General features: G+C 40.3%; 1 protein-coding gene across 1 annotated transcript; it reads right to left on the bottom strand.

Annotated features, from left to right (window-relative positions):
- Positions 1–254: 254 nt before the first annotated feature.
- On the bottom strand, positions 255–27,488 carry PCSK1 (proprotein convertase subtilisin/kexin type 1). The gene is made up of 14 exons (XM_042023618.1): positions 27,172–27,488; positions 25,590–25,694; positions 22,165–22,275; positions 20,485–20,631; positions 19,962–20,038; positions 18,255–18,343; positions 14,040–14,212; positions 11,742–11,954; positions 10,572–10,672; positions 9,382–9,615; positions 8,068–8,225; positions 6,491–6,624; positions 4,733–4,894; positions 255–3,246 (listed from the first exon to the last, which is right to left on the bottom strand). The coding sequence occupies exons 1-14, from the start codon at positions 27,352–27,354 to the stop codon at positions 2,884–2,886; spliced, it is 2,250 nt and encodes a 749-aa protein (XP_041879552.1). The 5' UTR covers positions 27,355–27,488; the 3' UTR covers positions 255–2,883.

Genomic DNA, 27,488 nt, shown 5'->3' with positions numbered 1-27,488 from the left:
TGCTACTGTCGGTGATGTCCACTTCAAATCTTACTTGCTGCAGCTGTGAGAAGGGAACAAGTGAGTGTTACTGGTGAAGAAATCCCTTGAAAGCCCTCATTTTTGATACATTTCACATTTTTTTCCACCCAACCCCTGGTTATTTCCCCAAGACATTATTTTTCATTCTAAACTCAATTTCCCATTTCTTTTAATTCAATAGCTTGACTTTATCTTACTGTTTTCTTCACAAATGTTAAGACCACACACTGAGCTCTGCTAACACATTGTATTATACTACTAGTAGACAAATTTTAACATCACATCACATACATGTTGCAGTTGCTGTTGTAACATGCCTTTTAAAAAATACCTTTATTGGATGAAATTGTCTCTTTCTCAAGAAAAAATCTGGTTCTTCAATATAATTTATTATGCCTTTTAAAATTCTGTCTGTTCAATAAAATCTTTGCTATATTATAAATACTTGTAAAGAAAATATAATTTAAAATTCTGAGAGAAAACTTTTTTTTTTTCAACTTTTACATTTTTCACAAAACCCACACAGGCACCAAGGAAAGACTAACGATAAAAATAATTTACTCCTGTACAAGCTGATCTGGGTTGGAAACATTCAAAAGAGAGATTTTAAACTTGTCCTCTGTTGAAACTTTGGCTACAGCATAGGAATGGATCTTAAAACAAAGGAGGGTCTTTTGTTTCCCACCCTTTTAACCTGAAAATTTCTTTCAAGGCCTGATGGAGTGTTGTTAGTACTTTCCTCACTGTAACATACCTGAATGAGGACTGCCTACATTTGTTGTTATCTGAGGGAACCAGCCTCTTAGCACGGGACTAAAAGTGGCCCTTACCTCATCAGATGAGTCTATTCTGAAAATTAAACATTAGCGAAAGTAAGTGCTCTCATTCTGTAATAGCAGCAGTTAGAAATTTTCATGGTTTGCTTGTTCATTAGTTATGCATTGCCAGAAAGCTTTTGTGTGGAAAGGACAGCAAAGGCAGAGCTTTCTGATCTGCACCACTTGCAGGGATCTTTTTTTTTTTTTTTTAATGACTTCTCTTCCTAAGCAAATTTCTTAGTAGAGAGGGAAGGATTCAATACAAGAGACATTCAATAATAGAGATGTTATCCTTCAACTATTGGCTAGAAAAATATTGAAGAATTCTTACAATTGGCAAAAAGGCAGACTAAGCCCAAGAAAGGCATAAAGCCACCACAAAGAATGATTTTTAAATCTTACATTTGGTAAGACAATTTTCAAGGTTGTCTTTAGAGAAGTCCTTTTTTACACAGAAGACTTAATTAGTTACAGAAAATAGATTTACCTTTAAATTACAGAATTTAGTGTGAAGTGAGAAAAAATTTTATTTGAACTGATGGATTGTTAGCAAAGTGTAAAATTCCTGTCTTAGAGACTCTTGCATCATTTTAAGGAATAGACAGTGAAGGAGAATCTAATCAAATATTTCTAGAGCATCTGCAAAACACATTTCAACAGTAAACAAGAGGAAGAAAAGTGAAAAGCAGTCAGCACTTTTTTCAATTTTCTTTAGCACTTCAATGAGCTAACTATCCCCTGGGAATCTTCATTTCCTTGTTCTAGATCCCCTAGCTTTTCTGAGCATCCAACATGGCTTTTTTTTTTTTTTTTTTCCCCAATCCTTAGAAGCAAAATAATATATCATTTTGGCTCTCTTTAAAGAGGTATGTATGGAAAACTGCTAATGTTAGGGAGTTGCTCACCCTAGTTGCTTTCTGACAGCCACCTCTGCCTCATCCTCATCCTTCCACTCCACATTCCATGCCCACCCTTATTACAGTATTTTTTTTTTAAATCTTGAACAATTTTGCCTTTTCTTCCTAGATGTTTTGGGAATTTTACAGTCTTTTGGTGGACTTTTCTGCAACAGCTCCCCTTTCTGTTCTACTTGGCCTAACTACTTGCAGATGTAGGCCTCTCAGAAGGCAGCTATACTACTTTAGAGACCTAACTGAGGCTCCACAGGTAAGAGGTTGGAGCCCAAAGCTCATACAATTAACACAAGTAGATCAGTACTCTGTCAGGTGATTCATAACCGGTGGAAAGAAAGCCAAGTGCTCTGAAGTGCTCTCTCTAGGAGACTTTGTCCTCATTAAACACATACGGCCTAGAAAGACCAGGCTCATATTTCAGGCACTTCACTTAGGTAGGTCCAAGCCAGGTGGAGAGAATGCCATCCCATGGTGTGGGATGCCTTGCTGGGGGCTCTTTTTTATTAGTGTGTGTCTGTCTGTAGTCTAAATTGTGAATAACTTCATCAGTGTTCAGTGATGCCCCAGTCCAACCCCAGCCTCCCAGATGTTCCTTTACAGGAGAACAGAAGGGTGAGGGAGCATTGTTTGGAGAAGGAACAAAACACCTGTGACAGAAGCAGTACTGGCTGCAAGTATTAAATCGGAAAAATGACAAATATAACAGAGACTGCAATATTCACGACAAATCCATGGATGAGAATATATCCCCATAGCTTTGGCAGTTTGGTTCAAAACTGCTTAATAATTCAGGTTTTGAATCCTACTGCATGCTTAAGTGAAGAGGGTGGAAGAATAAGTAATGTGAAAATTGTTTAAAATAGAGTATTAGGGTTTTCAGGGGAGTACTATTGCATTTCATGCCTGAGGGGGCAAATCTACTCTGAAGAAAGGCTTTGAAAAAAGATAATACTAAAAAGTGTAATTTTCCTGCCTTATCCCCTCACACCCGTTTTTTTCCTTCCTTGATATTTGTATTAAATATGAAGCAATCAAAGCAGCAATCACACAACTAGAGCATACACAGACTTTGGAAAAAAAACTACAGGTGGGGAGAACGAATATTTCCAACTCAGTGCCATACCCTACAGTTAATTTCCTTCATTTATGATATCAACCAACGCTTGCAGCAGTCTATCATCTCTATGCTTGTAAGGTTTGGCATTGTAAAAAAGATCAACGTAGTCACTGTACAGACTTTCTTCTGAGCCTCTCAACTGGGAGGGCTTGTTCAATTTTTTGAGGGCTTGGTAGAAGTGTTCGTATGGAATATTTAACTTCTCACTTGCAGTCTTCTTTGGCAGTTGCTTCTGATCCATCTGTCTGCTAAAAGCACTTTGCAGCAAATGCAGCATGGCCTCTGATGGGATTTTATCTTCTGCTTTGTCACTGCTGGTGCTGGTGTCTTCTGTGGCCTTGGGTTTTTCACTCAGGCTCTCCAGTGTTGTGTGGTCCTAGAACACAGATTAGCATGAAAAAAGATCAGGCGTCAATGAAAGACTGACTGGATTAGTGTTTGCTCTGGTTGGTGATCTCCATCTATGTGTGGGCAAATGTTATTGTATCATTCAAGGAGCCACTTGGGCATCTAGAAAACAACCAGACCATTATCAACCAAAACAAACTATCAAATGGACTATACCGTATAAAATATGAAATCCCCCCACAATATCGGCAGTTATAAATTCAGATTCCACATTGGCTGGATACAACACGTCATTTTATACCAGTATTTGTCCCAGTCTTAAGAGACATTTCTGGTTGTGCCACAGGACACAGCAGTCTAAATGAAGGAAACATATATGCAGTGGTGATGGCTGCTCTGATTGTGCCTTGTCCGCTTAGGGAAAGGGCTGAACCACTGTTTCCATCCTTCTCTGTAGATGATCTCACCTGAGGAAAAGACAGTGAAGTATGGCTAACGGGTGGCCATAACACATATCTAGGAGACCTTGGAAGACCAATCCCAAATACAGATCCACAGAGCAGTTGGTGAGAGGCATGATCTTGTTTCATTGCTAGTATATGCCTGCAGAGCTTCCTCATTTAACCTAGAACTGTATTTCTAACTGAACATTCATTTTTTCTTCATGTATTTTTTACCATGTCCACCCATTTTCTCCTACAGAACCTGTTGAATCCACTTTTACATTTTTCCAATTTTTTTTTCTTGCCTGTGGCTGCCAGACCTGTGGATATTTATGTAATGGATTTATAGACTGTTATCACGCCCACCTTTCATAACCTGTCTGAGGAAGGTTAAACTCTCTGTGCTTTATGGATGTCCTAATTACTTAATGGGGAGACAATTTGATGTGATGGGATTATTTTCTGAAGCTGTTGACGTAATCAAGCACTATGAAATTGTACATTACTACCATCCTCTGCATCCTGAAACCCAGGGTCACTCTGCCTTGTATTTTTAGAGCACTGTTATCTGCAGGGTAAACAGGGGGTGATAAAGGATCTGGCAGCAACAGATCCACCGAGCCAAACCTTTTGAATTAATGAGTCCCTGACTTTTGTCAAGCTCTTTGTTCCTGAAATTCCTTTCAAACTCCCTGGAAACACTCCAGCAGGCACAGTTCCTTTGGGATGTGACACTTGTTCTAGGTAGAATTACATAAATTTTGTGTGTCTGTCAGAGGTGTCTTCCTCCCTCCTTCTACCACGAAACTGCATTGGCAATAGAGTTCCTTGCTTTAGGGGCAATTTCCTGTTATCATCCTAAACCCCTTATATTTTGCAATTTGAAAACAGAGACTAATAAAAATACCAGTTGTCGACATGAGCAAAATTACAATATACACTCAAAACCAATCAGGGGTTAGATAAAATTAATACAAAATGAATATGTGTCTTCTTACTAGGCGAAAAAAACCCCAACAATTTTCTTATAAACTGAAAAACAGGTAAGGAATAAATGTAATATAACTCTACCTCTACAAGATCCGTCATCTTCTCCACTCCTCGTCTGTCATTCTGCACAGCATTGTAGGATGTATATACACGTGGCTGCTTCATGTGTTCAGGCTGGGTAGCAGTGCCATGCAAAATCAATTTCCAGTTTACAATCCTTCCCTCATTTTGTATTCGTCTGGACTGAAAAACAAGCGTGGCATCAGAATAGGTTCTCAGGACATAAAAGATGAAAAAAGCCACTTGAATGCGAAGTACACAGAAGCGCCCAAAACAAATTATCAGGCTTTCAATACCTACCTATAGAGTATGATTCATAAGCACAAGAGCCCCAGATTTAGTGGAGACAGAGTATATCAGAATATGGGATTTAATACAATAGCTTAACCGCTCCAAATATTCACATTTGGATGTAATATAATTATTAATTCATCGTGTAAGCATCAGTGGAATTTTGTCATAATGCTAGAAGTTACTGAAGTAGTGTTTTGCATTATAGAATTTGTTCACTAGGCCATTCCTTGGTAATTTCCTTATTAAAATTACCATTGGAAATGATAATGTGAAATACTATTCTTTACTATTACGTGGTGTACAACAGCAATCTGAAATGCAGTGTGTGGAAGAGGGCAGCAAATGTTTATTTATAAATTTTGGTGGCAGTATTTCAGAAGTAGAAAGTGGAAGGGACAAGTACAGAAAACACAAAAACCAACAGGGTGAGGAAAGAGTGTATCGTGTCTTGAGGACAAAAATCTTGCTTTATTGTAAGTTTCAGGAAGCTTTCACCTGAAATGAGAGCTAATTTACAAATGAAATTCTCTTAACTTTGTTCCACAAAAATGCTTTCAAAGAGCAGGGTATCTGTAACCATGGGATTATCTATAAGCCTGCAGCATTAAAACTAGACTGCTGATAGTAATATTTACTCTTAGTGCTGTATCCATCTGCTCAGCTCTTGGCAATACACTCCTGTTTACAATTTGATGCCAACAGGGGCTGGAGTCTCAGTGTCTAACAGGAAGCTTTCAGTTTCTGGCAAGATCTGACCCCTAAGGACAAGCTTATTAACAGACAACTTCAATGAGATGAGTGAGCTTGATCACCCTCTCTTCGAAGGGAATTATTTTTCAGTTGCCTACCAAGCAACTTAATTCTGGTGTCTTGCTGTTGTAATCCATATCCCCAGGTGGCTTTAGTAAACTGATTTATTTTGTATCTGTAAACTAGTTGGCTTTAATCCTTAAACATTGTTCAGCAGTAAGTATTCTCAGAGAGAAATTAGGGAAATGTATACATCAGAATAGGTCACTGAGATCCCCCCAAAAATCATTAATTCAAAATGTTTTCAGTTAATGAAAACTGCACATGGACCATGAGAAGCCTAGATCTATGCTGTGTTCTTTTCTGCAGAAAAAATTTCCAGTTAACCATATGTAATTTGATTGCTTATTTCTCTCCATGAATCTCCACTAATAAAGAAAACTTTATTAAGTGATTCGTTTCAGTGATGTATGTCTGAAAAACACAGGCATGAAATTTTTTTGACAGGTACATGTCAATGACGTGAGAGAGGTGCTTTGAATTTAGGTAAAGAACACGAAAATGTGACTCTTATTTTTCTTCTTTAATCTTCAGCCCAGCTGGGTATCTTAAATACCCCTTCATTTAGCTTGCTTAATGAGCAGGCTCATTGTTCAACATGCTTTGTAGTGATGAGTGATCATTTTATCTGTGTTAGCTCCCAAACACAGCTACTTAGCATACAGGCATACTTACCGTATCAGTAATTCTTAAAATCCAGGTGCCTGTTGGATTTTCCCCCCATGTGTGGACAGACATGAAGTCCCAGTTCTTGAAGCCATTGGGAGATTTGTCTCTCTCTCTCTCAGCCAATAAGACAGTGCTGGTCCCTGTGTGGGTGCAAGATAAACCCTGTGACTGTCCATACACTGCCTGCTCCCAGATTTTCACATTTCTCAGCTTGCACACTGCCTGGAGCAGAGGTGACCTGGAAAATACACTATTCAGCAGCGGCTCCTTTAGCAGTGGCTCCTGTAATTATTTTTACAGCAGCATTTAGGAGCACACTAGCTGTTAGGTCACACCAAGAAGGTACATCTTGTTCAGTGTTCTAGCACAAAAAGGTAGTGAATACACATAAAAGAAGCATAAGGAGAAGGTGTCAGGCACAACCAGTCTTTTCCACCAATGAGCTGCTCAAGAAACTTCTGAAATGGAAGTTTTGAAGGCAGACCAGCTCATGCAGTATTATGAAACCACGGCCTTATCGTGATTTCATCACTGGTTTGGGGTTTTTTTTGGCGAGTGGATGTAAATTTTTACAGCCTCGTCCTTTGACAGTGTGAAAAGCATTTGCATTGTTATTATTAAAAAAATGCTGCAGCTCACAAAGCAGTTCTGCAGCAAAAGAGGTTCTACTTCTTAGGAGGAAATTTGTTTGGCTTGTTTGCATTTAAGGAAAAACCAAGGGAGCAATATTTACTTAATAAGGAAAAGTGAAGCCCCAAGGAGCCTTGTCACAATTTACAAATACATTTAAAGGTAACACCATAAATATAGAAAAGGAATGACATACATTTGCTACTAATGTGTTGCAGGAAAGTATAAAAGCAGCAAGGAACAAGGGAAAAGCAATTTAACCATGAAAGCAAAATGATACTGCAGTGGAGGCAGCAGTACTTGATGACTGCTACCTATAAATAGAAAAATTAGATCAGCCTGATGTTCAAATTCATATCTGAAAGTTTGTCTTTTTTTTCCTATTAATACCAGTTGATTTAACAGACTTTACTCTTAGTTGTTTATGCTAAGTCTTTTTTTTTTTTTGTCTTATTGTGTTTTTTCAGGGCATTGTCAAGACAGCTTGCCATATTCTAGCTCATTTAGTATAGCTGTACTAAGATGCCTAACAGAAACACTTTGGGTTTTTTTAATACACCAATGGGAAGATGCATGAAATGAAACCTAAGGAATCAGATATCCCTCGTTTCCCATTAGTCTGCTAAATTACAGGAAGTCTGATAAGAATTACTGATCTATAATTTGTTGTCTGCCAGGAACACTGAGTTTTCATAGGTCCTGTTGCCTCTGTGAAAACGTTCTGTGTCTTCATTTTTTGAAGTATGATTTTCAAACCTCTTTTCAAAAAAATAACCCAGAATGGGTGAAGGTTGAAGATGGGTCTCTATAGTTCCCAGGGTGCTTTATCCTCACATTGGATTTGTCCAATGATACATTTAGCTCTCTTTAAGCACTGAAAACCACATTTTTTTCATGAAGTAAATGTTACACACTACAGTAACACAAAGAAAGTGTGTCTTTGCCTCCCTCACCTGATGGAGAAACCAGAGTGACATGAAGATCACCTCTTCGGGAATACTCAATTGTTGCCTCGAGCTGCACGTGCTCCAGAGATGCAATGGAGTTCTCTTGACCCTCACAGGCTTTTGTGGGAATTTCGATGATGACTTCTTCATTTGCTCTTAATAATCTGTTAAAATTGCAGTATTTCTTTGGTTACTCACTGGAACTTTTGATTCTGGGTCATGATGTGTGAATGACACGTTTAACAGCCGTGTCAGAATGATAAGAAAGGAAGAGTCAATGCCAGCTCAACAAAAAAAAAGGTGATGTCTTCTGTTCATGATCTGTGCAGAGAAAGACTCTGCATAGCTTTCTCTGCACAATTCCCATTACTTCTGAAGAAAATGGGTATCTAACTCTCCACATAAATAATTCTTAACTCAGGATCATAGGATCTTTTTTTCTATAATGTAATGTACAGGACTGCAATAAAAATACATAAACAGCAAGTATGGCATACATCAGTAGTGGGTCAACATTCTGTGAAAAAGACAGAGCCCATAAAACCAATTTGATGGTAAAATAGCATAATTAATAAGGTAAGCAAGCAGTGACTTCAAAACACTGCAATATATTTCTGCAGACAGACCTTTGGTGCATTCACATGGTATAATTTCAGCCTTTGAAGTAGATAATTTTTTCTGGATAAGTATCCACATGTGAACATGTAGAGACAAAAAGAGTCTAGATATCTTTATTGATTAATCAGCTCAGTGACTAATGATAATTAATCTGTCTGTTCAGGCCCACTATTCTGTGGGCATGTGGCTGGTAAGACTTTTCAGTGAGCCTTTGAGACACTTGTGTTTCATAAGAGAAATGCTACAGACATGACTAAAGCTCAATATATCACCTTGATTTCAACATATACAAGCCTGTCACAAGAGAATAATTGCTAAGACCCATTACAGATATATATATATTTTTAATTCTTGTGAGACATCAGTATCTTTTTATCTGTCTTCTGATGGTTGTCTAGAAATTCACAGCTTTGCTGATTGGGCTCAGCCTCACGGTATCATCCTTTCATACACAGTCTGCACAAGCAGACGTAATAATCTTAGTCTTTGTTAAGACTTCATTCTAGTAATTTCCATCAGTCTTACATTAAAAAAAACAAACCAAGAAGCAAATGCTGGTTGCCTGCCTCTCGGGAATACAGTTAAGCAAAACTAAATGAATCAAAAGAAGTCCCTTAGTCTCGTTCAGAGCAATTTGTGAATGATTCTTCAGGCTTTATTACAATAGACACCAGCTTGGTAACTGCTGATGCAAATCCTTACCTGGGTTCAAAGCTCTTGTCTTTGACAATACACTCTCTCTTTTCTGGTACACTTTTCCATCTCTTGGGATCAGCTAAATCCACCAATGCATTGGCGTTGAGTAGCCCAAACCCAAATCGGCTGTTGACCATCAGTCCTGCTCCATTTTTTTTCCATCCTGGATTTCCAGCCAGTGGATCATATTCTGAGGTCCACACCACCAAGTGCTGCATATCCCTCCATGTTAGATCTGGGCTGTTGAGAAAATGTGCCTGGTTAGTTTCTTCAAGGCTATCTACCATTTTCTATCAATTATTAGACTGAAACAGAACACACTTCAAATGTGTATGGCATCCCACTGTTTTAAAACACATATCATGTTCCAGTTATCCTCACAATACTTCTCCAAGCAGACAAGATTTCTGTGTCCATGAAGAACAGGTCTCCAGCAAGAGTAGAGTCCAATCCTCCAAAACTAGTCAGGCATTTAAAGTTAGCTAGCTACACTAGAATTTCCCACCAGTCTTTGTAGGACCTAGACATTGAAAACTGAGTATTTGATTCCATCTGTGATTTAGTCTACCCTTTAAATTATCTAAGAGTCTTCACTCGTGTCACCAAAGGGGTGTGCAGAAGAAAATGGAGCTGAATCCACACCATCCAAGTTATTAAACCTATGCACTACTGCCTAAAATGCTTTCTGTGAAAAAGCCATTGTCCTGTCCTTTCTTACCTTTCCCAAGTCCTAAACTCTGACTACCTGCCCTACAGGATCTGAACCCGGCTGCTCCCTGCCTGCTCTGACAGATAAGCTTGGGCACCTTCCCTTTTATGCCTCATCATTGGCAGAAAATCTTTTCTGAATTGGCTGAGGCTTAGTTTAAACTCCTGCAGCCTGTTGTCTTCAAATCACATTCTCCTGAATCCGTGTACACCCTCAATTTTAAGTGCATTTGACCAGAAATCAGTAAAACCTGTTGCCAATACACAAAATATTCCTCAGTCATCATGAGTTACTCACATTTGTTTTGCTCTTCTAGGAAGGAGTTGGGGTGAACAGCTGCTTATTTTTTGTCATCAGCCTGACCAAGTCTGACTGACAAAAAGTGGAGATGCAGCATGAGGTGGTGCCACTTAAAACAGGTGTTTTGGGGAAGGTGGTGAGATGACTGAGAGAGAGGAGTTACAAAGGTAATTGTGTGATGTCTTACTTTGCTTCCAGTGCTAGAGCAAAAATTCCTGCTGCCAGAGGTGCAGATGCAGAGGTCCCAGTGTGAGTTTCTGTACATTCATTGTGAAGATCAACGCTTGTCTGATAGAAAATAAAATAAAGGAAAAAAAAACCCAGATTGCATGAATAAACAGGTGTAAATACAGTCACATCCATACTCACAAACATGTGTCCTTTACTTGGTGCATATTAATACACTCCTCACCAGCAGAAAAAGTGATGAGTGTTTAAATCTGTTCATACTTCAATCCACTCTTTTTACTTCAACTATAATTTTTGTATCAAAACGTTTTGTGTTGGAACCAAATACTCCCACACTGAAATCTTATTTTAGTCTAAGGTTTCACAATAAGTATTTCAGGCTTACTGGTGAATCATGAAAACAGATCATTGTGTTGGGCCTAGAACATTCAAAATTACTGCTTACTAGGAAATTACTCATAGGATTAGTATTGGTGTTCTGCTCCCTCTTCAGCAGAAGAACTATAATTTGCAATGAAACATGTGCTGTATTTGGAAATTAAACACCAAACTCATCAGCCCATGTATCTAAATCTTGACTATAAAGAGAAGCCACTTAGTAAGGACTCATCCCCTGGCTAACACGGAATGACACTGTTTTAATCCACATCAGTGCAGTGTATTGTAAAATTAGCATCCACCAGGGCTGGACAGCAATTACAGGTATTTCAGCATTATTGTGCCACAGCAATTTTCCTCAGGCACACAGGAAGGCACACAGACTGGTATGCCTGCTTTCTGAGTTTGGGAGATTTGGAAGGTAATGGCAAGGTATAACAGAGGCCCTGACTTCACAGGTTTTCTTTTTACTCCAGATCTCTCTTCATTTGCCCTTTTCTGAAGAATGAGACCATATCAAACCATGCAGAGACTGCTTTCATACACAAAGAGCACTCACAAACCACAGACAAATTCAGCATGTTGATTTAAGTGCATCAACACAATTATTTTGTTTTTAGATAGAAGAATACAGGATTACAAATCCCTTAAAGTTTCCAGACAAAAGCACTTAAGCACATAACACACAACATAAAGCAGGCACTCAAAGCCAAGCATTTAAGAGGTTTCATTTATTATTCGCATATATCATACCTTTCTATTTGTTCTGAAACCTGTAAAAGCAACTTACAATTCTTTGGTCAGTATAATCCCCGCTGCTGTATGCTGTGGCCAGAGTTGAAGAGCACTTCTCTGCATACCAGGGAGAAAGCCCTTGTTGAGAAGCACTGCTAATGGAGATGGTGTAGATGCTATCAGTGTAACCATCACAGTCACAGTTGTCACCCTGACGACCTCCATTCCCTGAAGCCCACACGAAAATGGAGCCTTTCCCATTTCGGCCCTAAAAAAAAGAAAAAAAAAAAGAAATGAGTGGTTATCAAAGAGATTTCAGACCTCACAATGTATCCTTAACAATTCCTTTCCCCAAAAAGCCTCATATAGCAAACATAGAAGGGGAGAAATTTCCAGAAGCACTGTGGAAGACACAGACAGAAGAAAGCAGCTGTTTGAAATATCCCACAGCTCACCTTACAGCCCATCTCTCAGTCTGGCTGGCCTAGGTTTAGTGTTCCAGATACAGCAATTTTCCTCAGGTTTTCAAGTTAAAAACAGAGTCTGTGTTCAATGGTGTAAATTTTTCCACATGCTGCTGTTTGGTCCTCACCATTTCTATAAAAAACCCCCTTCTTTCTTCTAAGAATAGGCAAGTTTATCAGGGTTTATTTCCCTTGCCTTTCCTGTACTCACAGAGGTATGGTTTAGGGGCATGAATGACGGACACATTTAAAACCCTCCCTTCTGTCACAGATGTGTGGGTCAGAATCTCCAGCCTCCAGGCATAACCATGTAACACACATCACTATCCAGTCTTAAGCTCTACTAATTTTTCAGAGGAAAAAAATATGTTTTGTGTGACAAACAAAATTTCTTATGTTGTTCATTATTAATATATGCACATTTAATATTCCACAGTAGCTGAAATACAATTTTTTTTTTAGCACTCCATTCGGGTGAGATTTGAAATTATTTATGCAAATGCTAAGACATTTTCAGCACTTGAAACATTAAAAGCAAAGAGAAGTAAAATGTGCTCTGTGATACAGCTTTTAAATTAGGAAGGACCAGCCACGACAACTACAGAAAATGATGTAGTATCTTTGAGACCAAAGGCTGCAGTCCAGAAAAGCACTGGTGTATCCCAACACCTGCTTTGATTTCACTTAGAGTGGTAGTAACACTTCCTCAGTTCTTCAGTTTGAGCCTGTGCTCGGGTGCTTCACCAGAGCAGCAGTGAAGGATCCAGGGATTAGAGTTGTTGTCAGTTCCAACACTGGCTGACTTTAAGCAGAATGGAGACCAGACAGACCTTTGCAAAAGGAATCCTGGAATCCTGACAAGCAAATGGGTTAATTTGTTCCCCAGGAGAAATAAAACAAGCTGTTAAAAGGACACATTCTTCACCAAAGAACCTGGTTTTTCAGAGTAAGACCAACGAACATTTGTTGCCTAATTATCACCTTTAATTCTCCCTCTGCTCTTGCTGCCTACATTTGGGTATCTAACCTGTTATCAGCTCTCTCCTCTCAGTCTCCATTATTCCCTCAGAGTGTCTTTGTCAGCTGTCAGCATTTGCATTGTTCTCTCCTTTTCTCCTTCTGCCTATTGATGTTAATTGCCCTTTATCCAAAATTTTCTCTTTGCTTGTCCTTCAAGCCATTTCTCTCTTCTCTCATCTATGATTCAGTCTTCCTCTCTTTATTAGTACCTGTCTTTAGATATCTTTTCACCTCACTGGCAAAAGCTAGAGTAGTTTACTAATAAATACATGGCAGCTCTCAGTTTGCACCCTATTTATTGTCCAAACAGATCTAAAGAGGGTAACATGAAAAAACTCCAGTAAAAATATTTTTCCCAGTACTCTCCATCATGCATTTGCACTATTTTCATTTTAATTGGATCACGATATGCACAAATTAATGCAATTAGCACAATATAAACTCATCTGCAGGGTGCTAAAATGTATCACTATTTCACACAGCAAAATATTCATGAAGCAGGAATTTTGTGTTAAATTTTATGGGCTTTCAATGCAGAAATCTGATTACTGTTCAGGGTGAAACAAGCAGCAGAAAAGGGTGGGTGTAGGGCGAGACAAAGGCAGCAAAATTAAGGATGCAAAAAGAAAGCTTATTTATGGAGATTAGCAACTTAAAACCAGTTTAGAAAGCCCTAATGGTGTTTTCTCAAAAGTCCTTTTCTGGCTGGAAATTTCTCTCACCTGTACTATTAAAATATACCGTGTCCATTTCAAATATGTTTTGATCGAAGACAGCACAAACTGTTTTCATTTTTTCTCTGGTATTAACCATCTTAAAATTCTTTTCTCTGCCACATTTTTGCTTTATCTTTCCCTGAAGTATTGTACCTGGTTTATCCCATACTCGAAAGCCTTCTGTGCCAGCCTCCCAGGTCCCTCCACAGTTTTACCATCATCGTTAGGGCCCCAGCTTGCACTGTAAATATCCACATGTTCTGGATTGAAACCGATTGAGCTGGCCTCAATAGCATCAGTGACTATTCCATCCAGCATTCGTATACCTTCACAGGAAAAAAAAAAAGAAGCAGACTGGATTTACTTTCTGTTGCCTCCTCCTTGTCTTTGTTAGCTGTTTTGAACATTTCCAGTAAAATTAAGCCATAACTACTGCAGCCACAGCTGACTGCTGTTCAGGTAAGCAATATTGAGGACAGTTCCTGTCAGTGTAAAGCAATACGGTTAGAGTTTATTTGCAGAGCTGAGTGTTTCTCTACAACCATTAAAAAATAAATCTTAAAATCTTGTTAGCCTCCTGTTTATTTCTTTCTCTCCTTCTACGGACACCCAAGAAGATGATGTCTTGCTTACTGTTCCTGCTTTTTCTCATTGCATTCTCTTTCTTCCTCCTTCTTCCTACATCTGTAACACAGCCTTCTCAAACTGCTAAAATGCCACTGAAATTAAAGAGGTTTTATCAACATTACTTTTATCTTTAGGACTTCTAAGAGTTTTAGTTCAAAGATGTAGTTCTGAACGTTCTGACTGAACCACTAAGTCATTAAAGGTTTTGCTGTCTCTGTGATGCTGCACTTTCACCAGCTCTTAAATCTACACCACAGAAAAAAATCTCCCTGTTTTTCTACTGCCACCTTTTTTTTTCTACTGTGAGCAATCCAGAGATATCTAGCCATTAACAATTTATTAGGAGCTGCATGATCTAATCTTCTTCAGAGCAAGGCTGATCTCAGTGGTACTTAAAATTCAGGTGCAGGCAGTGGTTCATCTGCACTGGATCCATTGCTGTGCAAAGCCACATCTCTGCAGTGGGGCTGCTACCTCTGTCCAGTGCTGAAGGACAGCAGAAAAAGCAGAAATCTGGCAAAATTCCCACTGTGGCATGGCTCTTACAGCAACAACAGCAGTATAAGAGCCACAGCAGTCAGGATTCAGCCTGTGTTTACAAGCAATAAAAATGTCTGGGTTCCCTTGGATTTGGCAGGTTAGTACTCCAGCAGCTGCACCATTGCTGGTGAATTATGAGTACTCATTTTCTAGTATTTTCTACAAAATGGGGAGCACAGCAGGCAAAATATTGTCATTCTATTAAAAAAAAAAAACCTAAACTACCCAAAAATACCCAACAAAAACCCTCCAACCTCATCCTTGCAGCTTAGTGTCTTGTTCTTCTATTTTATGCTATCAAGGGAAAAAAAGACTGCAAGCGTAATTCTTTTCCCAATTGGCTGACCTCTTAATACTCCTAATACCTCCGAGATAAAGCTGAGCTTTATTATTTGATATTCATTAGTGGTAAAATCAGACAAAGGAGTTAATCTGCTCAACCACAGCTGCTCCATTATCACTCACAAAGCTGGAAAAAGCACCGAGGTATATATCTTGTGCCCCAGGTACTAAAAACATCGCTTACCCAGGATTGTCTTAAACTGAGAGTGGTTTGATTACTCTTTTTTCAGTTGGCTCAGAATTGCCAGATTCTCTCAAGCCAGCACACTGTGAGGAAAGATCTGCTTGCGTGAAAGCAACTGCAAGCCCCAGGTGAGAGCTTGCAACACATAATGAGATACTGGGAATGTGAGGAGTAATGCACAGATACTTCCCACAGAAAAAGACAAAGACAACTCTGCAGATAAATAACTTAATAAGGGAAAATACCCCCAAGAACAATGACTCCACACTGACGAAAACAGTTCAAGGAAAAAAATCGCTGCCTCGCCTTCCTGATTGTCAAAAACTCTGATTGTTCAAGTAACTCAGGGATTTGATGACTGCAGTGATATTCCCCTAAGCAGATTCCAATTATGTCCTCTTGCATAAACTCTTTTCTATTCTTGCTCCCATCATCGGTCCCACAAAATCAAGAGCAGGCAATGCCCAAGGTAATTTCAGACACATATATGTGTCTGCCTGGCAGAAGGCTATTTTTAGCAACACGTCACTCTGCATGAACTCTCAGCCCAGTCCTTTGTAAAATGGAGCTTCTTAATCATTTAATTTCCATGGCAGCACCATGGAAATATCATAACACAGTGGTATGGTTAGGTATGCATGAAAATACACACACCCTGCTTTACTCCAGAGGTGATCGATACCCATTTCTCAGCTCTCCATGGACCAAGAGGTGAATGTGAAAGGGCACTGAGAAGTGTCTCTTTGAAAACTGGCATTAAGAGTATTTTTCTTCACACAGTGCACAGAAAAGCCTACGGTACTTACAGCCACAAAGTGCTGGAGAGGCTAGTCAAGCTTTCAGAATTGGGCCAGGCATTGATGTGACTGGTGAGAACACCCAGGATTGTTAAAACTCAGTACTTTCACATAAAACAACAACAGCAACAAAATAATGGAATGTTTTGTTTTACCCTTCAAGGCAAAGTTAAAGCAACCTCTGATGCTGAAGGTTGGAGAACCAGGTATTCCACATGTCAGGGTTTCTTTCCCTAAAGCAGATGTTGCTGACTATGAAAGAGGAGTACCTGGCTGTGGACCACAGGATTTGTCCAGTATGGCAACAGCTACAAGCAAACAGACACTTAAGGAAGTCCTCCTGAACTAATGTCAAGTAGAAGTGTGCAGTGTGTCATTTCATGGATATATATTAAAAAAAAAAAAAAGTAGTAAAACAGCCTCTGGAGAAATGAACCCCATAGAGCTTGGATCACCAAAAAAATCTTCCAGTGTCTAGCAACTCCAAATTTATCTGAATCTTTTGAAGACTTCTCTTATCTTCCACTGCTCTTTGAACATATTTTTGTTACACCCCTATCTTAATCAGTCTGGTCACATCTAACAGCTTACAATTTCTTTCAACTTTTCCATTCTTCCTCCTCCCCCACCCAAGTGTATGTTTCTTGCTGGGTAATGTGGATTGCTGGACTGCTTTTCCTGCTGTTATTTCCCTTTTCTAGATAAGTCATCCCACACAGATATGTAGTTTACATTTGCAAATGAGCACAGATCGGATGCAAATAGCTGTGGAAAAACCTCCTCTGTAGATGCAAGAGTCTTAAAATATGGGCACAGTGGGAGTTCAGACATCTTTGCAGCTTCATCCATTTTGCCTTCCTTTGAAAATCTGACGTCTTCATATCATGAGTGAGATATTTTATTTAAACAGATCATGACAGCATAATGCATTATGGCAAAGGCAAACTGCAAAGATGACATCCATGACAGCTCAGTGGAGTAACTGGGAACTGACAAAACACCACGCTGAAATAGTGGGAACAACAGTTATGGGTGTCAATTGCCACTCATTGTCCCATCATTTAAAAGGAAAAAGAGGGAATAATGGAAAAAGTAGGGCTGTACAAATAACTTCATCTGAGCTAAATGACCATTTGCAACTGATATGTGCATCATGATTATTTAATAAACAACTAACAGATTGAGTCACCAACCTAAGAAAACAAAACAACAATATCGATTGATGGGCAAGCAAGACTCTACTTGTTTTCAAATTTAAGTTATGGTGATAGTAGAGAAGGAACGTGTCGAAACAAAAAGGACAGCGGTTTGAATAACTTGACTGACATGACCTTTTGAATGTAATTGTGTGGATGGAAACAATATGCTGCAAGTATGGGTGGGTATAATTTTGTATACTCCTACTTTACTCAATCCCTCTCCTCCCCTGGATAAACAATAATAAGTAATTGGTCCATCATTTGTTAAAAGATACAGTCTTAACTCTAGGTACAATATAAGTTGTTGCTGTTACTGTTGTTACTGTTGTTGTTATTATTATTAATTATAATAAGAGTTAATATTATTAACATTATGATTACTTACTTTATTACTATTATCATCATCATCATCATCCCTCCCTATACTGTTGCTGCTGTTGTTACGTAGTCTACCTATCTATTCATAACCAAATTCCAGACTTTAATCAAGAAATCCTGTCATATGGAGGTGACACTCAGCACTGTGGCCAGACAGGATTTTGAAGCTTTTAATACTGCAAGATGCATGTTTTCCAAGAATGACCAATCATTCATATTTCAGATTAATGGTTTCTAACAACACTCAGCATCTGTCTTGTTTCCATTCCTATTAGACATCTAATTATTTTTGTTTCCTTACCTCCAACCCTGGAGTTGTAGGCCACTCCAACTCCGCATTTTCTGTTGTTGGCTTGCATGGCAATTTCTCCTGCACACCGTGTCCCATGCCTGAATAAATACAGCAAGAATAAAGAACAAATCATAACATCTTTGTTGTATTGTACAGAAAGACTCATCAGGGACCTTGATTTGTTCAAATTCTTCCTTTAATTGAATGCAGTGTAGTTATTGAAGAGCATTTGAATTATATCTATATGATGCAAAAATACTTACTTCTCGTAAGCTTCATTAAATATAATTTTACCTACTTAATGATCAAAGGAACATTTTAATGAGATGATAAATGCTTTCCTAAATCTCACTGTGGATACCAGTATTTTAGTAGAGTGCAAAAGCAGTGTAAAATTTGGGCAACGAAGCTGTTTTCAGACTGATATACGATATAAGTATTTTTTAATCACACATTGAGATACTTTTTTTTTATATGACTGCATTTATTTAGGATTTCAGAAAGTGAGCCTTTAAAGTATCCCCATTGCTAATTTTTCTTGTTACAACTATTTTCTATGTAAATCTTTTTTTTTTGCCATGGGTGGTTCTAATTCCACAGTACAGAAAGCCTTCACATGAGTGTCAAAGTAAGAGAGTTGTATTATGTAATGCTACAGATAATTATTCAATGACATGCTTCAATGCTTCTGGGCTGAATTCCATTTTCTTATTAGTAAAGATTAGAGGAAATACAGATAGATTTAAGAGATAATGGCATCATAACAAGAGGATAATGGCTTCTTTCTCTTAAGTAACACTGTAACAATGTAGAAATGCAATTTTTCAAACATCTTAGTCATGGGATTTTTATCCTCTGACTGATCTGTTTTTTTTTTCCCCCATGTAGTGATTTATGTTGCTACTGCATTGTCTGATAGGAAACAGGGAAACAATGCATCAGTTTCTTGCTATCTGTACTGAATAGTGGCATCCTAATTTGTTTAAGAAATTGACTTATTTTGTGTACCAGCTTCTAAGGAGGTCCCTCCTGGTGTCTTTCTTATGAAAAAAATCCATAATTGGACTACAGTGGATGACACCAGGTCTGACAGACCCATCAGGAGACTTTTTTTTTTTCTTACATTCCCCTTGCAAAGCAGAGAATTGAAGGAAAAATATGCTTTGGGAGGTACCATTCCAGAAACACACAGAGTCACATGAATAGATCGTTGCCTTCATCTTGCAGGAACATATCAGTACAAACACGCACAAAAGGACACGAGCAGATTCAGGACATCACAGGGAGATTACAATTATAAAGTTCTTCATCTGGGAATTTAATCCCAGTGTTTCTATCAATGTTATGTGAGAATGTTTCTGCAAACTGGAACACAGAAAGTTCCATCTGAACACCCAGTAGTGATTCTTTACATTGAGGGCAACTGAGCACTGCTACAGGTCGCCCAGAGAGGTTGTGGCCTCTCCCTCCTTGGAAATATTCAAAAGCCACCTGGATCATCGTGAGCAACAGGCTCTAGAGCTCCCTGCTTGAGCAGGTGACCTTCAGAAGTCCCTTGCAAGCTCAACCATCCTGTGATTCTGTTACACAAATTCTTCCTCTTATTAAATGATTGCCAGAGGAGACATACATAGAAATTTCCACACTTTTATCTTATAACACACAAATTAATACAGTACTGTTTTGTTCTCTTCAGACAACTTGGAAGTTACTCACTTGTTTTCATTTGTTGGGTCATATCTAGGAAAGGGATCATGATCATTGTCATTGAAATCATAACTTGCCTTTGGGTCCTACATGTAAAAAAACAAATGTTCAATTAATTCAGATAACTAGAAAAGGCGCTTCTAAACTGTGTAACAAAATGGCTTCTGAAGTTTGTATTTACTTACTTTATTTACAAACAAGTTGGTGGAATTTGATGGCCATTAACAATTCCATAATTTTTTCATGGAGCTTTAATAATTTAGCATTAAACCACTACATACAAATGTGTCTGGGAACTAAATCTATTGAAGGAAAAACAAAACAACAAAATACCCGCCCCGCTACCATTGCTAAGTGACATTCAGCTTCCTCTGACACAGACCAGGTTCCAAATCATGCCTAAGGCAAATATTTCAGTCTCTGTACTGCAGGAGCTGACTTACAGAACAGAAAATGAGCTAGGGAAGAGTGTCTGTTTATCAAATTTACAACTGGTTAATCTATTCCATAGCATTCTAATGCTCAAACTTACATAGTTAGCATAGATGTCAGTGTGATTCCACTCCAGTCCATCATCTAGGACTGTGATGACAATTCCCTTGCCTGTAAACCCTTTTTGCCACACAGGAATAACATGGAGATCCAGTTTGGGCAGGGATGGAGTAATTCTTGTATCTTGCTGTGGGACAGAAGGGATTAAAATATGTCAGCATTTTATCCAGTTTATACGAAGCAGGTCCAAAGTCGTATTTCGAAGATGCTGCAAACAATCTCAGCCTGTGCATTTTGCATTTTGCTCAAACTTTGCAAATACAAAACAAAAATAGTTTCAACAAATCCTTGTAGCACTGAAAGATTTACCCCACTGCTTGAAGACCCCTGAAGATTGCCTCTGTACAAAAAACATCTTGTATTTTTGTTAAGTAGGCAGCAGAAACTGAAAGGAGTGGTGGGGATGCACCAATGGACCTTGGAACGCTGGGTTAATAATCAGACCTGCTAATGTTTGTTCTTTCCATTTGATGAGGAGCCAAGACAGTGCCTGCAGTACAGTGAGCTGGATTTCCTCCAAGTGTATATTCTCCTCTGACATTAAAGTTAGCCAGAGCAAAATAATTAATGGATAAAACAATTAAGGTAGTCATTTGGTTGGGAACAACTGTGTTGAATACCAACTTTCCCTTTACTACCCTCATTGCTGTTCCTGTGGTAAATCAGCTGGAAGTATGAATCATGTACAGCCTTCTCTTCTACAGCAAGTTTTTTGAAGAATATCTCCTGAATGTGTCATGTCCCCCTCTAAATGTGCAGTATGTACATCTAATTCAGAAAACTTGCTTACAGCCCCCATAAAAGCACAGATGTAAAAAGAACCACTTTCTGTTTCTCTGTGCACAATTACGTTAGCCGATGGCAGGTTTTTTTAATGTCTTTGTTTCCAAAGAAATACTGCATAAAATATGAGACTTAGAAAAAGAAATTTGTTATGGGGATGAAATTTCTTTCATTTTTTTTGCTATCTGTATCTGACTCCTTCCATTCAGGAAATTATTTGAGGGTGCAACCTTTGTTCTCTTAAATCCACCAAATAATATTTTTTTCCTGGTGATGTGTGAAGGTACACTGGATAGAGCTAAAACCATGTAAAACCTAAATGATCAACTGTATTTCTCAACTGACACATGCAGACAGAAACTATGGAGCTCAGGAATTTTTTTTTTCCCTGAGGTTTTGAGCATGTGAGTGAGATTTAGAGACCCTCTTAGATATAAATCCTGGTCCCTGTGGCTGAAGGTGCTTGTCATATGCATGCAGATGCTTTTGTTTTCATCTGAACTATGCATTCTGCACTACCAATTTTAATAAAGAAAAACATGTCCAGCTTCAGATATGATAATGGACTTCTTACACAAAAACAGCAAATACTTGAAAATTATCATTAGTTTTTAACTGTTAACAATTTGTGACACCACCTTCCCCATACTAAACAGCAGCTGAATTAGCATCTAGAGTCTTTGTAGAAACAACACTCCACAGAAGATATAAGGTTGCTTGAAAATGGTATGCACAGAGATTGCTCATTTTTACAGCGTGTGCTAACAAAAGGGACTTTTCATTAATTCCCTTTAGTGCAATCTCTCTGATACCGGTCAAATAATGCAGTTGATGGCACAACCACCATCCCCAGTTCCACAAGGCAACAAATTCTTACCAGATACCACTGCTGATTCCACATAGGGTCGTTGAAAAGACTTTCTGCTGAGTCTCCCATGGAGGCACGCTTAGTTCGCTTTTTTTCATACTGCTGCTCTGCCCATGACACCTACAATTATTAGTGAAAATATGACAAGTGAACCTCTTTAGTTTGGGACTTTCTTAGCTGAGAGTGTTCCTCGCACAGAGAAATTTTGGAGCCTAAAGCAAAATGAGCAACATTGGTGTGGAGAAGAGGATTATTTAAACTGTAGTACAGTGCAATTTGGGGAAGAGAACTTGGTGAAATCATGACACTACAGAATTAATTCACAAAAAATCATTAAGTACAATTTAACAAACAACTCCTGTGAGTGCCACAAGGCAGTTTTTACATTAAATAAAACCATGTAGTATGGCTAGAAGGTCATCTAAGCAATGGTGGCTACTGAAATAAGGAAAGCCACGGCCTGCTTCTTTCTCCTACTTATCTTTTATTCACTCTCTATTGGGAGTTAAAAGGAAAGAAGAAAGATTATCTCTGGCTTTAGTCTTGCAATCATAATGATGCTGTTACTCACAGACCAGCTGGACCTTCAAGTCTCCTTCCTAGTGGTGTTTTGAAGAGTGGTCAATTAGTAAGCTATGAATATTAGACTAACTTCATCACCGGCATAATTCCACTTAAGGCAACTGAAAGCCAAAATGCTTCAGCATGCTTTGATAAATCATCAAACGAGTTGCACAGCCTTTGTGCACAGACACAGCAATCTCTAAGGCACTGGATTGTATTTTAAATGTTTATCACCCTTGAATGTTTTACTGAACCCAGTTCAAATGAAATCCTGATGATGATGCCTCTCTCTGTGCTGTGTGCTCCTTTTGGAGAGGGAATAAAATGTTATTTATAGCTGATCCTTGCATGGTCACTCTGACACAGATACGGTTGGTCCTTTTCATCCCAAATTCCAAGCAGCAAACTCAGGTTCCGTAGACTGTCAAGATCCTGTGACAAGCCTCACATGGAGGGTGCCTTGCATCTAACCTTTTACTTTCAAGCTCTGAATAAATTTTGTTCCTTTTATCTACTATGATTGAACAGCTTTATGATCCTGACATCTATCACCATATATGAAATAATAATGACTGAGAAATTATGATTAAAAAGTATGATTTGATTAAAATGAAATTTTCTAATGAAAGCCTTAGGAAAATTCCCTACAAGAACATAAATCCTTTAAAATGGTAGCTGTTTATGATTCTCTTTGCTATATATTTAGTCCTAAACTCCCTACAAACCTTGGTCATAGAAGATGAATATACCCATGCAAGTGTAGGTATTCTAAACTGCCCTATTGATATCTAGGGCCATACATACTTGCACACATGTTGGAGCAATTACCTCTATCTCTCTTCCCTGCCCACAGCAAAGCTTGACCTCTTCACCACCCAAAAGCAATTAACAATTGAGAACTTCCATGCTTTTTTTTTTTTTTCAGGGTAAGCAAGTGCATTGAGGGAAATGAGCTGGAACTCCCAAGCAGATATGTCAGGCAAACAGGCCAAATGTTTGTCACTCAGCAGCTGCGTGAAGTTCCAACCATCCATCTCCAGAAAAAGCTGAAGGCCCCACACCAAATCTCCCATCACTGATACATAAAGAAGTAAAAATAATCTCAATTCAAGTCTACTTGCAAGAAAGTAGACTTGGAAACTAGTGCAAATGCTAGAGGAAGTTAGGTAACCAGATAATTATATCCCTTCAGTGTATTCACAGCCTTTATCTGTTTTACAACAAACGCTATAGGAAGCAGATAAATATTCAGATTAGAGCCAAGTTTTACCACAGCTTTCACACTTAACGTACCGTAAAATTCATGAGGGCGTTATACAAACAAAAACAGGATTCCCTTTTCTCTCCCTTTCTAAAGGCTGAATCTAAATCTTTTTAAGTAGGCTGCTGCTGAACAAGGTCCCTGTGTAACTACACAGCGTTACATGATTGCTTTGTGTTTATACACTTACATAATGCATAATTACATCTCATTTATTCACAGAGTTAATTTGCATACTGGATGGTAAATAGAAGGGAAATTGGAGTAAATTTAGCAAATCACCTGCAGCACTTTGAAGCCCCGTTTCTGGATCTAAGAATACAAGGATGCAATAATGTCTGGTAGCTATGTAATACAATCACTTCCATTCTGCTACAATTTTAGAATGTGGTGTATTGAAAGCTGTCATTCCTCCCCATGTAACACATTCATTTGATGCAGTAAGCCCAAAAAAGAGAGAAACTGCACCCAAAACTCTGATCTTGAACATCGTACTACGATGACATTGGACATCTGATCATATGTGTGGGCATAAATTGGAACCAGTTCACACTGAACCTGCAGGTTTGAACATTCCCAAGTTAGGATTATTTCAACTTTAACTGTTAAACCAATGTTTGCAAGAAATAGATGAGAGCGTACAGTTTTGAAACACAACAGGCAAAACAAACACCCTGTCTCACCATACAAGATATTTCCTCCTAGCTGACATTTGCATCTAAAACCTCCAGATAGAAAATTACTCATTCCAAAGTGGTTTGTCCTTATATGATAATTTGCTGGGTTTGACAACTAGGCTACTTCATGGTTTGGACAGCTCATATTGTCACAGTGATTGCTGCAACAATGCTGATCTTAAAATCAAATGTTGTTGTTGTGACATTTCCCAGAAAATAGTTTGTAAGAAAGGCTGACAGCATTCTGGTCTGCTCTTTAAATTTGTCATGCACCCCTGTTTTTCATTATGCCTACAAACAGAAATGCTTCTGTCTGAAATAAAGCCAAACGAGGAGCCTTCTTCACCAGTGGGTTGTACCTTAGACCCCTGGCTCTCCAGTTTCCCTGTTCTCTGATTGCAGTGGTATATCATTTTAACAAAAGACTGCAAGTCTGGAATGTGTGATGGATCCTTTGAGAAGGGATTTTAGCTTGTTGTAAAAGCCAGTCTAGCAGAACCTCAGCCCTTTTCCCCTACTTCTTTTTTTTTTTTTTTTTTTTTACTTAATATTCAGTCACTTTAAATCAAACCTAATTCACATGGTAATTGCATAGAGATGGCCTAATTAAACTTAGCGCATTTACGGATTTTTACTTTGAATCCAGTCCTGTGGTTCCCTGTTCACATTTTGCAGCAACATCTGAAATTCCAGGGCTGCACATCTCAACTCTTAATTTGGAAAGCTCTTGTAAAATATGTGGTACAGGAGGGTCAGATTCTGCCTGTGAGTGACAGAATAGCCAAGTATTATTCAGCACGAGTATGGATGGCTGAATATTTTAGACTTGCAAAATGAGGAAGGCCTGCCTGTGACCTCATTACGAAGCTAGCGGTAAGGAGACAGAATAAAAAAAATATAAAAAAAAAACCCCGAATAAATTTAACACTCACACGCTCATCATCAGAAAGTCTCTTAGTGATATGAATGGCACTTCTTCGGGACCGTCTTGGGTGACTCTTATGTCTGAATAAGTAGTGGTTTTTCAGTGATCCAATCTGTAAGACACAGGCATGCTTTAATTATTAGGACGTATTTCCCCACTGCGAGCAAGTACCAACAATCAAAACCTGAATGAATTCACACCGCCTAAAAGACAAAGAAGCAAGAAACCAGCCTTTAGATATTTTAATCCAAACAAGGAAACACTCTTCAAGTAACAAGTGCTTCTCACAGCCTGTGTGATGTTGGAATAAGCCAGGGGAGTAATTTTATTTCGGCTGCTCAAATGCAGTCATTACTACTACAGTACTCAAGTTACACAGCACCTGTACTAGTGACCACTACAGTCCTGGACACACCTTGGCACGGCCACTTTTTCACAGGCTACACCTGTGGTCACACACCAGTTTTATCTGCTTTTCCTGGGCTTCAGCTGGACAGGTGTGAAAAGCTTTGCACGGCTTCAGACACCTCTCTGTGGGGCTGGGTTGTGCAGCATTTTCACTTGCTCAGTAGGCAGCCACCGGCAGAGCTGGGTGCACCCCGCTGACTTCCAACACCCCATTCCCCTAAGGACGGGCTGTTTGAAGGCTGTGGGGGCAAATGCACTGTCCACAAAGGGAGAAGGACCAAACCCACAGAGGTGGGATCGCACCTACAGGCTTTTGGGAGTCTGGAGAACACAGCAGCGCCCGGACGCGGGGCTGGGCAGGCGGCCGCAGGGGGCTGCCCATGGACAGCACCGGGGGCACGGAGGGGAGCTGACCGCGACCTCGGCCACGGGGCAGGGCCGGGGTCAGCGGGGTCCCGGCGTTGGCGGACGCCGTGCCCGGCACAGGACCCTCGCCGGGAGGTGAGACGAAGCTGTTCCCTCACGGCGGTTACTCATCCCTGACAACGCTGACGTCACGGCATCCCAAAAAAGCGCCCGAGGGATGGCTGGAGAGAAGCCCCGCGATGGCGATGGAGCCGGCGGGGCGGAGGCGGCGCGGGGCCGTAGCCGGCATTGCCCGCTCCCTCCTCCTGCCCGGACTGCCGGGGGGGAGAGCCGGGCGCCCTGCCCGGTCCCCTCTGGCAGAGCGGGCTGCCCGGCTGGTCTCTTCAATGGAGAGATGGGTGCCCTGCCTGACTGTGTCCGGTGTCCTCAGGGAGACCCAGGTGCCCTGCCTGGGCCCCTCCAGGGAGAGCCGGAGCCCCCGCCCTACCCTGCCCAGTCCCGCCAAGGAGAACGGGAGCGCCCCGCCCGCTCCCGTCAAGGAGAGTCGGAGGTCCCCGCCTGGTCCTCTGAGGAAGAGCAGAGCCGCCCTGCCCCGTCCCTTCTAAAAGAGCCGTACCTGGCCGGGCGCCAGGGGCAGACCCAAACCCTGGGAGGCTGCGGTGGGGCACCGGGGGCTTCAAACTCCCCGGAGCCCCGCGGGGGGCAGCCGGGCACAAGTTTGAGAGAGAGGGGAGGGAAGGAGCCTCGCGGGATGGGAAAGGAGCCTCGTCGCGGAGCATCCTGCGGGATGCGCGGAGCCCCCCGCCCGGCCGTACCTGCCCCACCAGGTCGTAGTCCAGCTCGTCCGCGATGGCTCTGGCAGCGTCGGGGCCGGCCGGGATCTCCGCTGCCCACTCGTTGAGGAAGAGCCGCCCGGCGCTGCCTCCTCGGGGAAGGGACCAGGCTGCCAGGAGCACGGCCAGGGCCGCGCACCGGCCAGCCCAGCGCCGCCCGGCCATGGCCGCGGGACGCGGGAGGGATGCGGGCGGGCGGGATGCGGGCGGGATGCGGCGCCGCGTTGCTACGCGATAGCGGGGAGCGGAGCCCTGCCTGCCTGCCTGCCGGCGCGGCTGCCCGAGGCTCACAGACCCTC

This window comes from Corvus kubaryi, unplaced genomic scaffold (genome assembly GCF_017639235.1).
Source record: "Corvus kubaryi isolate FWS band 111438036 unplaced genomic scaffold, C.kubaryi_AGA036_p1.0 37249, whole genome shotgun sequence".
Classification (NCBI taxonomy): domain Eukaryota; kingdom Metazoa; phylum Chordata; class Aves; order Passeriformes; family Corvidae; genus Corvus; species Corvus kubaryi.
This window is presented reverse-complemented; position numbering and strand designations above follow the sequence as displayed.

Coding starts and splice junctions, on each gene's coding strand:
- PCSK1 (XM_042023618.1), bottom strand. CDS start 27,354: ATGGCCGGGCGGCGCTGGGCTGGCCGGTGCGCGGCCCTGGCCGTGCTC. Junction 22,276..25,589: donor GACTTTCTGATGATGAGCGT/GTGAGTGTTAAA, acceptor TAATAATTGTAG/GTGTCATGGGCAGAGCAGCA. Junction 11,955..14,039: donor TCGAGTATGGGATAAACCAG/GTACAATACTTC, acceptor TCTTTTTTTTAG/GGCCGAAATGGGAAAGGCTC.